Source organism: Heterocephalus glaber, unplaced genomic scaffold (genome assembly GCF_053883595.1).
Source record: "Heterocephalus glaber isolate CG9 unplaced genomic scaffold, H.glaber_assembly_v1.0 deba00001226, whole genome shotgun sequence".
NCBI lineage: Eukaryota > Metazoa > Chordata > Mammalia > Rodentia > Bathyergidae > Heterocephalus > Heterocephalus glaber.
The window spans coordinates 4,351-15,540 of NW_028258219.1; the positions used below are offsets into that span (position 1 = coordinate 4,351).

At 53.2% G+C, this 11,190-nt stretch overlaps 2 protein-coding genes across 3 annotated transcripts; one reads left to right on the top strand and one right to left on the bottom strand.

Annotated features, from left to right (window-relative positions):
- Nucleotides 1–969: 969 nt before the first annotated feature.
- Nucleotides 970–9,744, bottom strand: LOC147828209 (uncharacterized). 2 transcript variants are annotated; one of them, XM_087210870.1, is made up of 5 exons: nt 7,249–9,744; nt 6,951–7,092; nt 5,135–5,324; nt 4,231–4,374; nt 970–2,857 (listed from the first exon to the last, which is right to left on the bottom strand). In XM_087210870.1, the coding sequence occupies exons 2-5, from the start codon at nt 7,073–7,075 to the stop codon at nt 2,810–2,812; spliced, it is 507 nt and encodes a 168-aa protein (XP_087066996.1). In that variant the 5' UTR covers nt 7,076–7,092; nt 7,249–9,744; the 3' UTR covers nt 970–2,809. The 2 variants fall into 2 exon arrangements, with proteins under 2 accessions (XP_087066996.1, XP_087066995.1); XM_087210869.1 differs by having other exon boundaries at nt 970–4,374.
- A 29-nt stretch (nt 9,745–9,773) lies between these two features.
- Dusp28 (dual specificity phosphatase 28) lies at nt 9,774–11,190 on the top strand. The gene is made up of 2 exons (XM_004868436.4): nt 9,774–10,166; nt 10,327–11,190. Exons 1-2 carry the CDS (start codon nt 9,774–9,776, stop codon nt 10,468–10,470), a joined length of 537 nt encoding a protein of 178 aa, XP_004868493.1. The 3' UTR covers nt 10,471–11,190.

The following is an 11,190-nucleotide window of genomic DNA, read 5'->3' on the forward strand; positions in this document are numbered from 1 at the left end:
GCGGGCCTCCGCCACAGGGCGGAGGCGGCCGCCCGGTGCCCCTCGCTCCTCCGTGTCCTTCTCCCCTTTCCTTGCGCTCCTGCGTGGCCAGTCTCCCTCTGCCTCTGCAGCTCGTCCTTCTCCTCTGTTCGTCAGAACCGGAGCCCAGTCGCCCAGTCGCCCAGTCGTCCCTCGCGTCCGCTTCCTCCTCCTCGGTCAGGGCCAGGGCGGCAGCAGGGCGGCTTCCCTCTGCGCTGCTCCTCCACACCCGGGACTGGCCCAGGCTTCACCCCACTGCGCCCGCTGCTCCGGCAGGCTGGGAGGGCCTGGGCCATCTTCTCTCCCCACTCTGAGGAAAACATCCCGAGGTCCCTGCCTCGGTCCACCATCTCTGCAGGTGGTAAGGAGGGAATCTTCTTCCCGGAAAGCACAGGGAAGCACTGCCAGCGGCCGGCCCCTCCCTCCCCCTCCTGCTGGACCAAGGAGGCAGGCTGCACACACTGCTAACACTGTGCGTTAGCTTGGGAACATTAGAAAACCCTGCCTCAAAATTGAAAAAATACATTTTTTAAAGGGAGGATGTGGCGCAACTGTAGAACATACGTACAGCATGTGCAAGGCCCAGGGTTCAATCTCCATTGCCCAAAAATAACTAATTAATAGTAGAATTACAAAGTTAAAACTTATGCTGTAATTTTCAGAGTAGTGCTAAAAGAAGAGAAAAAGAATGTAAAATTCTCAAAGAGATAATCTGAAAATACAATGAATTTTTATAAAATTATAGCCATCCACTAGAAGGTAAGAAAAGAAATATTAAACAAGTAAAACAAAACGTGCAGAAGATAGTAGATTGAATCTCAAACCTTTTACTATTACTATTAAATGTACATGCTGTAAATCAAGAGTTTTCCAACAGAAAGTCATGGGCCACACACCTAATTTTAAATTTTCTAGTAGCCACATTATAAAAAGTAAAAAGAGCTAGTGTAATTAATTTTCAAATCACATTTTTATTTAACTCTGGCCAAATTATCATTTCACATATACTTAACATTCAAAATTCTTATGATATTTTGCATTCCTTTTTCTTCAACATATCTTCAGGATTTGGTATGTTTTGAATTTACAGCACACCTGTTTTCCAGTTTTAGTTATTTCTCTTGTTGCTGAGACAAAATACCCAACAACCAAAATTAAAGGAGGAAAGGTTCATTTGGCTCTCAGTTCGCCGAGGTTTCCGTCCATAGCTGGCTGGCTCCAAGGCGAGGGGGCACAGCAGAGGAGAAACAGCCCGTGATGGGCAGAAGGCAGGAGGCAGAAGGCACCAAGCTACAAGCAACAATAGCAGCTTCTTTCTGTCTCTTTATAGTCTATCTAGACTGCCTGCCCTTAGGGCACATAGTACTCACACCCAGAACTGTGCCAAACCAATCAGAGGACTGATTTAGTCATCACACACCCTTGATCCCAGCTTCACACACTCTAGATCCAGCCAGCTCTGAAAAGCTCCACCTGTGACTGCAGGAGGCTTTGGGGGGGATGTCTAGACACAAACAATGACCACACCCTAATTTGGACCTGCCACATCTCAAGGGTTCAGGAGATACCTGTCATTGCTGGCCATGACACGAGACAGTGCAAGTCCAGGTGTCCAATGGCAATTAGTGGACTAGAGTTAAACAAATACAGACATACACATTTTTTTAAAAAGAGAAAGAATATTTGAAACACAATAAAATGAAAAGTTGTAAGAAAAACTGTAAAGAAAGACACATCATAGAAAAATAACCCACAAAAGCTGATACAGCCTTATTAGTATCTAAAAGTTAGACTTTGGTCAGGCATGGTAGCACACGCCTGTAATCCCAGCAGTTGGAAGGCTGAGGCAGGAGGATCACTTTGAGTTCAAGGCCAGCCTGTACTACATAGTGAGTTCAAGGTCAGCCTGAACTATATAGCAAGACCCTGTCTCAAAACAACAACAACAACAAAAGTTAGACTCTGTATCATAAAATATTGTAAGAATTTTTAAAAGACAGTATCATTTCATTATAATAAAAGGTTCAAGCTACCAGGAAAATATACTAAAACTAAAACTTTCCCCATCAAATAGTACATTCCCAAAATATACAGAGAAGACCTTGACAGAATTATAAGGCATAACAAGCAAATTCACATAGTGAAAGATTCTAACATACCTGGTTCAGTCTTTTTTTTTTTTTTCCAGTACCGGGGATCAAATTCAGGACCTTGAGCTTACCAGGCAGCCATGGCACCACTGAGCTAAATCCCTAGCCCTGTCCTGGTTCAGTGTTTGATTGAATGAGTAGACAAAAAAATTAAGTTTCTATAAGATTTAGAATGACACAAATAGCAAAAGTGATCTGAGACACATGGAGAATATCATGGTCAACAACTGCAGAAATGGACATTCTTTTTGTGAGGACACAAACATTTAAAAAGATGTCCATGGTCATAAAGCAAGTCTCAGTAACTGTCAAAGAAATGAAATCAAACAAATTATGGGCATATATAGGAAATCAATAACTATGATAGTTGAGGGCTTTTTTCAGTACTGGGAATCGAACTCAGGACCTTGCACTTATGAGGCAGGTGTGGCGCCACTGAGCTACAACCCAGCCCTAACAACTATGATGATTGATTGATTGTGTCAACTTGAGTAAGAAACACCCAACTAAATTGCCTCAGCATGGTTCTGGGTGTGGAAGACCGACCCTAGGGGGAATTGTCACCAGAATCACACAGAGGGAAATGAAGGAGGAAGGATGCTTCTGCTTCGTTTTCTTCAGAGGAGCTCCAGTCTTCACTTTCACCTTGGATGTCGTCTCCTGGCTTCCAGTGCAGCCCCTTCAGCCTCCTGACACGGACCCACATGGGACACTACAGTGAGCTCCAGGCCTTGGACTGGATCCTTCAGATCCCCAGGGTGCAGGCTGGCCTTTTGCATCCTTCCACAAGTGATTTTGAGGGCGGCCACTGTAAGCCAACCTTGTCAATTCCTATATGTTTGTATATTTTGCATTATGTCTGTTTCTCTAGTAAGCACTGACTGACACAATGACAGTTCATTAGAACCCGAATTCTGAACTCACTCTCATTAAAGAAAGAAGAAATCACAATAGAAATTGTCCGGTCTGACTTACGTGAGTCCTTCACAAACAAACAGGACAAAGCAAACAGGCTGCTTTTAGCAAACAACAGCAGCTTCTCAACAAATAGGGCAGATGGACTCAAAAGGAAGCATCAACCCCCAGCGCCAAGAAGTCCAGCAATTGTGTACACCCCTGAGCAGACCGTCCTTGGCATCCAAGTCATAAGCAGTTCACCTCAGATTCCTCAGCCCCTTCAATACCTATGTAAGCCTAATTCCTTTCCCAGTTTGTTGCTAACATCTCTCTCCTGGTGTTAGCCCATCCACTCACGGATGAAATCTCTCCCAGCAGGCTGCCACTCTCTCTCTCTCCCAATGTCAGCCCATCCACACACGGATGTGATAAACTCAGCTTTTCCCAACTAGCTGCTAGAAAATCTGATTTCTAGTCCCTGTTAACTAAAATAAATTTTTCTTTCAAAGGCCTATATTTTTGGATTCTTTATGACAGGAATTGGAATACAATTTGAACTGAATAAAAATGATAGTACAGCCAGGTATTTAGCTCAGTGGTTCCGGCGCCTGCCTTGCAAGCACAAGGTCCTGAGTCTGATCCCCAGTACCAAAAACACTTGATAGTACAACAGAATCAGAATAACAGAATACAGAGCCCACATGTACATTAGGTAAAAAGAACATCAGAAAATCAACATCAGAAAATAAATACCAAATCATGATGGGGGTGCATAAATAATGAACAAGCAGAAAGTGAAATAGAACCAAACAAAAAGAAAATCAATTGAGCCAAAGCCTGATTCTCAGGGAAAAGAATAATAAAACTGATAAAGCCCTGACAAGACTGACCCAGGGAAGAGAGACCGCACAGCTGGCTGGCGTGTGAGATGTTCAGCACTGTCAGTCAGCGAGGGAAATGCCAGCTCTTCCACAGTGACGGCCTGGGGAAGCAAAGCCCAGGGAAAGCAGGGCACCTGCTGGCCACAGAACCCCGCAGTCCCACTCTTAGGAATTTATCCAGGGACCTGCCCCTCATGTGAGCACGTCATGTGTTCAGGTGAGTGTTCCCATCCCTCACCTGTGCACCAGAGGCCCCACCCCACACGTGGCACAGGATCCCTCACCTGGAAGAGCCGCGTCTTCAGGTTCATGCTGCCATAGCCTTCCCGATGGCTGAGGTAAAACGTGCCTGTGAAGCTGGAGCCATCCGGCCACACGTAGGTGCCCAGGCCGTGGCAGTGGTCGCGGTAAAACTGCCCACGGTAGGTCTGTGGGCGAGAGGTCGCTGAGGAGCCTGGGTGCTGTGAGTGGGCTACAGGGCCTCCCCAAGCCGTGGCCACGAGAGGCGGCCACTCAGGCCCAATCCCCACGCCACCCTGCCCCTGCCTGGGCAGGGAGTCTCAAGAAGCGCTGCACGGGAAGCCAGGGACCTGGGCAGGGCCGGTACCCACCCTGCAGCGTGCCCCATCTGAGCACCCCAAGCCCAGCAGCAGGTCTCCCCTGAGGTCCTGGTATGGCCAAGGAGAGCGCCCAAGAATGAGTTTCCATGTTGTCTTTAGGAAGACATGAGTTTAATCTTAAACACAAGGCAATTTCACCAGTGTACATTGCTGCCGTAATTCATAATTTTATTTTCATCTTAGGCTTTTTTGGAGACAGGGTCTCGCTATGCAGATCAGGCTGGCCTTGAACTTGCTATGTAGCCCAGGCTGGCCTCCAACTCACAGCAACCCTCCTGCCTCAGCCTCCCGAGTCCTGGGATTACAGCCAAGTGCCACCACGCCTGCCACCTAATTCACAATTCTAAAACGTTTGCCCAGAATACAAATTTATCTTCTTAAATCACAGCTTCCCACACCTTGTCCTGGGTGCCCTGATGGAGTCTCGGACTTCCCCCAGGAGCTCCCAAGCAGGAGAGGTGGCAGCCTAGTGCTTCCTGCGATGGTTCCATGGTCACATCAGGATGCTCAGGAGAGGCTGGGTCTGGCCCCTGGAGGAGGACGTGGGGTGGCAGCAGAAGCCACTTACCTCGCCTGTGGGCCAAGAGAATTCGCCGTAGCCGAGCTTCACATTGAGCCCAAACTCCCCTCGGTAGACACAGCCGTCCCGCCAGGTCTGCACACCGTGGACCAGCTGGATGGAGGCCTCCTTTAGGCCCCGCCCACTCAGAGGCCCCTCAGACTCCTCATCCTCCTCCGCTGGGGACACCGAGCTGTCCCTAGAAGACAGCAGTGAGGGCAGCAACGGGGCTGAGGCGTGAGAGTGACTTCATGTGGGACTCTGCCTACCCTTTCACTTCACCCTCACCATGACCTAGGGCAGGTGCTACTGTCACAGAGAGGGAAACTGAGGCACAGAGGGTGCACTGATTGTCCAGGGACACTCCGGAAGTGGAAGGTATAGAAGGGTACAAACTGGCAAGGGAAAATGCTGCCAGCCCGAGGCCAGGCCAGTCAGCCCTCCACCTGAGAGGTGGCGACCTGACACAGCAGACACCAGCACCGGCTGGGAGGGCACACAGCTGCGGGCAGAGGTGGGTTCGAGGTGGGCTGCTTCCTGCCTGCTCCTGCTACCTCATGGGCCAGCTGGAACTTAGGCCTGGACCCTAGCCCCATCCCGTTACACCTCATCCTGCTCGAGCTGGCTCTGGGGTCAGGGCTGGAGGCCAGTCTCCATGTCCGGCTGGTCACCTAGGAGCCCTCAGACTCAGCCCCTGCACCAGGCAGCCCAGACACCAGCCTCAGACCACAGGGGCTGAGCCGGCGTCTGCCTGGTGCAGAAGGGGCTCAGCAAGCTCTGTGGGGTGTGTTGCTGTGTGGAGAGAAGCCAGAGTACAGACATCCAACCACAACCGCGATAAACGTGAGGGGCACTGATTCGGTTTTTCTTTCGTCTACCTGTTGTCATGGGCTGGATTTTATCCCCGTCAAAATCCTTATGTTGGATCCCTGAACCACAGTAGCTTAGAACTAACCTTACATGGAGATCGCATCATTACAGAGGTAAAGTGAGACCGTCAGGGTCCAATCCATGACCTAATGCACCACGACCCGTGTCCTCGTAAGACAGGGACATCTGGACAGAGAATGCACTGGGGAGGGTGCTGTGCCTCGGGGCCCGGCTGCCATCTGCACGTGTGCCAAGCAGAGGGCAGGGGCTGGCTGGACCGGTGGCGCTCAAAACTGTCAGACCATGAACTTGTTGTTTAAATCACACAATCTGTGGGGCTTTGCAAAGCAGCCTTGGAATACTAAGAGACTTATAATTCTCATTTTTCTACATGGGATAAGTATTAACTGGGTTTTTTTTAAATAACATTAATAAAGGGGAAAGATAACCTACAGTGGGAATAGGAGAAATGGAATTTTTTGTTATTGTTTTAGGCTTTTGGTTTTGTTTTTTGGTTTTGAGACAGGGTCGCCCTTTGCAGCCCAGGCTGGCCTCACTCACAGCGACCCTCAGCCCCCCGAGTGCAGGGATTATAGGAGTGGACCACCACACCCGGCAGGAGCGCTTAACACAGTGGTGAAGGAGTTTTGGCAACTTAGGGCCCCCACACCCTAAGAGAATCATTCCTGCCCCTACTAGACGTGAAAGGGGTGGCAGACCAGTGTGGGCAGGCTGGCAGGGACACCAGACAAGGTCCAGGAGTCCGCTTTCTCAATACACACTGTCCTTTTCCTCAGTGGTTGTTGGTAGAATGTTTAGGTTTTACTAGCTGCCCAGAGTCTAGCTTTGGGGGGCTGGGAGTAACTTGTGGTGCTTTTTCAGCCCGCCCCAAGGGTGCACCCCAACTCTAGGCCTCTGGTCAGGATTGATATCCTCGCGGGAGGGTCCCCTGCACCTTGCAGTGAGGAGGCCGCTGTCCAGGCGCCTAGGGTGCTCCGTAGCTGGGGGCTGGGCGTTCTGCTCCTCCAGCGGACCTCTGGAGCCGTAGTCCAGGACGACAAAGGGACGATCTCTTTCCATGTCTGTCCTCTTCCAACCTGGAGGCAGAGCCAGGCACCACCGTGAGCCCTCAGAAATTCTGCGAAGGACCCAGGCGCCTGCGGACCGGCCCCAGCTCCACCGGGCTCAGGTGCACCGAGCTCCCTCCCGCAGCCGTGCCAGCCAGGTCCCCGCTTCCCCGCTGCGGACCGCACCCGAGCTTGGAGAGTGCTCCCCAGACCGCTCCCAAATCTGCGCAGGCGGCTGAGACCTGGCTAGCGGAGTGCGTCGCGTTTCCCTGGAAACGTCCCCGCCACGCCCACGCCCTCCGCTTCCGCCAATCCTGGTGCCTGGGGGACGCCCGCCTGCTGGCCTGTTAGGGTTTGAACCGGGCCCTGGGCCCGGTGCTGCAGGTACGTGGAGGAGAGCAAGGCGGAGGCGGAGGTCACCACTGAGCCCTGGGACCAAGGCTTGATCAAGCCCCGCCTGACTGCAAAGCTAGGCTTCGGGGTAGATTGGGTGAATGTGTGCAGAGGGTAGCGTGACAGGGGCCTCAGAGCCATGGCCAGGCCACCCCACCCCACGAGCTCCTTGGGGACTAAGGCAGCTGGACCAGGCCCGGGCCCTGGGGGTACCTCTTGCAGACCCTATTCCTGTCACCCAGTTTACATCTCTTCCTCCTTGGCCTCTCAGGTCCTCGGTACCTGCTTGATTCCTGGGTCCCCTTTTATAGCCTAAGGTACAAACGCAATTCAGAAGTTTCATGAAAAGTTCATCGTACTACATGCGTGCAACCTAGTGGAAATATAAATGCTGATCATGATAAACAGAACCAATTTCCCAACTCAGGCTAGTTGGGACTCAGCACGACTTGCGGGGTCAGGACACAAGGAAAGCACCGCTTCAGAAGGCATTCCAAGCCTGCCTGAAGTGCTGGTGCACGGCCACTATCTCAAAAATCTGGAAAACTGAGGCAGGAGGGTCTCAGGTTCCAGCCCAGCCTGGGCGATTTATCACCTCACTAAGACCCTGTCTCAAAATGAAAAGGAAGGGGGCTGGGGATGTAGCTCAGTGCAAAGGCCCTGGGGTCAGCCCCCAGTATTTCAGGGGAGAGGCTGCTGGCAAGTCCTGAGAGACGGCAGCCCAGGCTAAATTTGGACATGGAGATGGAAAGTTATTTCCGACAACTTGGTAACCAATTCACCAGCTCCACGGGGTGGAGTGCAAGGTATCAGGTAGCCTTTGCAACATCTCACCTCAAACATGCTCCAAGGAGGCCCGTGAAACAACCCCAAAGTAGCAGGGACCTTGGATTTGCCCAAAATGCCAGCAAGGACCCAGTTTCTCCCCTCTCCTCTGCTTTCATCCAAAGCTGGCTCCCTTCTCGGCCATGTGGAGAGAACAGGGAAGTCTTCCAAATCCTTTACTGGTTCATATTAGAGCCCAAGCCTGTTCTTGAAGCAGTTGTGGGGGTGTGGGCATCCCTGATTTTCATGAGCAATTAGAACCTGCTCCTGAAGCTAGGAGCAAACTGTGGGGTACAGGGAATTCCCACTCCCTCCCTGTCTCAGGAAACCCAGACCCTTCCCTAGGATGGTGACAAACGGACGTTGACTAGGCCTCTGCAGAGTTGGTGGGCGGCCAGGTAAGACCTGCTGCAGGTATTTGCCGTTCAGCTCAAGAGGGCATCCACCTTGCAATGACCTCAGAATCACCAGGGCTAGGCAGCTGCAGGCAACGGGAGAACTGAGATCACGAGAGACTAAAGGCACACCCCATCAGATTCACCAAGACTAGGTTGGGGTGTTGGGGTCACAGAGACTAATTCCAGAGAAATGACTGCAAATCTTAAGTAAGGGATGAAAATGAATAAGACAAACTTTTATTATAATACTTTTATTATTAAAGTTGGAACTGCAATTAACTGTTTGTAGGGCCATGAAACAGTTGTTTTTCACTATTCCCCGAAAAACACTGTATGAGAAAAATCGAGTGAAGACGCCTTCATAAACACCAACTTCATGAACATTAAATGACTAAATAGCGTCTTTTAAAGTTACAGTGCTAACCCTATAAGTTAAGAAAAACAAACACAATATAAATCCTGGTCTACAAAGAAGTGATAAAAATGCGTTTTGGGCCGAGGATTTAGCTCGGTGGTTTCACCTCCTGCTGCGCAAGCGCACGGACCTGAGTTCGATCCCCCCGCACCAAAAAAAAAAAACAACCCCAAAACAGGCTAGTTTTATTTTATATAAGCCACATTTTACAATAAAAAATGAAAACACTCGGAGGTGACAAAAAGCAATTTACTAGGGCGCAGATAACAAAAAAAGGCTCATGCTGTAACGAAAGTGACACGGGAAGCCAGGCGGCCGGTCCACAGCCCGCGGCTCGGCCTCGCGGCCCCGCGGAGGACCCGCAGGACGCCGGGCGGCCTCCCGCCTAGGCCAGCAGCCGGGCCTCGCGGAGCCAGGCCACCCGAGGCCTTCGCGACACGCCGGGATCCGGGGCTCACCGATCAGGGGGAGCGGACGCGACTTCCGGCCAAGGGCACCGCGTCACGGGGACCCTGGCCGAGCCGGCCAACCCGGCCCAGCCGGCACAGGAGCCCCGCCAGGTGCCGCACCCCGCGGCCGGCACCGCCCAGCCCAGCCCAGCCCAGCCCAGCCGAGTGGCGGCGACCTGGCCGGCACCCGCAGCCCGCCCGCCGCCCCAGCAGTCCCTCGGGCCTCGGGCGATGGGCCCAGGAGGCGCCGACGGGCGCGGGTCCGCGGAGGCCTTGCCCCCGCCGTTCGCGCGCGTCGCCCCCGCGCTTTTCCTCGGGAGCGCGCGCGCCGCGGGCGACACGGAGCTGCTGACGCGCGCGGGCGTCACTCTGTGCGTCAACGTCTCCCGCCAGCAGGCTGGGCCGCGCGCGCCCGGTGTGGCACAGCTGCGCGTGCCCGTGTTCGACGACCCGGCCGAGGACCTCTTCGTGCACTTGGAGCCCACCTGCGCCGCCATGGAGGCCGCCGTGCGTGCCGGCGGCGCCTGCCTGGTCTACTGCAAGAACGGCCGCAGCCGCTCCGCCGCCGTCTGCACGGCCTACCTCATGCGGCACCGCGGACTCAACCTGGAGCGCGCCTTCCAGGTGGGCGCTTCCGGGGGCCCACTCTTGGAGACGGGACTTCCGGGCGGCCAGGCACACCCATAGGAGGGCCTTCCCGGAGGGGCGGAGCCTCCAGGTAAGGGTGCCGCCCAGGTCCCTCCTTGAACGCTGGCCATGCCTTCGCTTTCCCACTCTTTTGCAGACGGTGAAGAACGCCCGCCCTGTAGCCGAACCCAATCCGGGTTTCTGGTCTCAGCTCCAGAAGTACGAGCAGACCCTGCAGGCCCAGGGGCGCCTGCCCCGGGAGCTGGCCGACCCCAGCAGCGGGAGGCCACGACCCCAGTGAACCGCACCGGTCAGCCTCGGCGTCGCCACAGGGTGCCCTTGCGGGGGCGACGCGGGCCTGCGGCCATGGCTGGAGGGACAGATGGCACAGCTGGGCAGGGCCTCTTCCCCCTCCAGATGGCAGTGCAGGGATAGGCCCACCTGGGCTCTCATTGGCTAGATAGCTTACTCTGCTCGGCGGACTTTGGTCGAATGAACCACTGCAGAGAAAGTGCGCTCAGGGAGTGGAGGCTGGAGAGCCAAGGACAGTAGGTGAGGCCTGGCTGGCTGCACCTGGGGACCGCAGGCAGCTGCTGCAGCCTCAGTAGGCTCAGGCAGCCACCCAAACCTCCCGGGCCCCTTCTCAGAACCTAGCAAGAGAGCGAAGCTGTTGCAATAGGGCGGAAGGTGTCAATTCCCACCTCCCACTGTACTTCACTTGTCTCAGCAACATGGTGCTCGACCTGACATCACACTGCCACTCATCATGCCAACCACGTGCTGGGCCTCCCCAGGTGTGGAGGGGGAGCCCATCACCTCTTCCAGTTCAGACCCCACCTCACTTGGACATCTTGTGGCCTCCAGACTCCTAGAAAATTAGTCACCATCTACACTCCTTGAATGAGATAATGGAGAAAGAGCAAAGGAGAATGTGGGTGATGTGTGTGAATTACAGATAATGCAGTCATGGGCTAATATACAGAATATATTTAAGGCAATGAATAAAGCACCGTAGTTGGTA

Excerpts from the sequence above, each read along its gene's own strand:
- LOC147828209 (XM_087210869.1), bottom strand. The coding sequence starts at position 7,075 with ATGGAAAGAGATCGTCCCTTTGTCGTCCTGGACTACGGCTCCAGAGGT. Across the intron at positions 5,325-6,950 it reads AGCGGCCTCCTCACTGCAAG|GGACAGCTCGGTGTCCCCAG; the intron begins GTGCAGGGGACC and ends GCTGTCTTCTAG. Across the intron at positions 4,375-5,134 it reads TCTCTTGGCCCACAGGCGAG|ACCTACCGTGGGCAGTTTTA; the intron begins GTAAGTGGCTTC and ends TCTCGCCCACAG.
- Dusp28 (XM_004868436.4), top strand. The coding sequence starts at position 9,774 with ATGGGCCCAGGAGGCGCCGACGGGCGCGGGTCCGCGGAGGCCTTGCCC. Across the intron at positions 10,167-10,326 it reads ACCTGGAGCGCGCCTTCCAG|ACGGTGAAGAACGCCCGCCC; the intron begins GTGGGCGCTTCC and ends ACTCTTTTGCAG.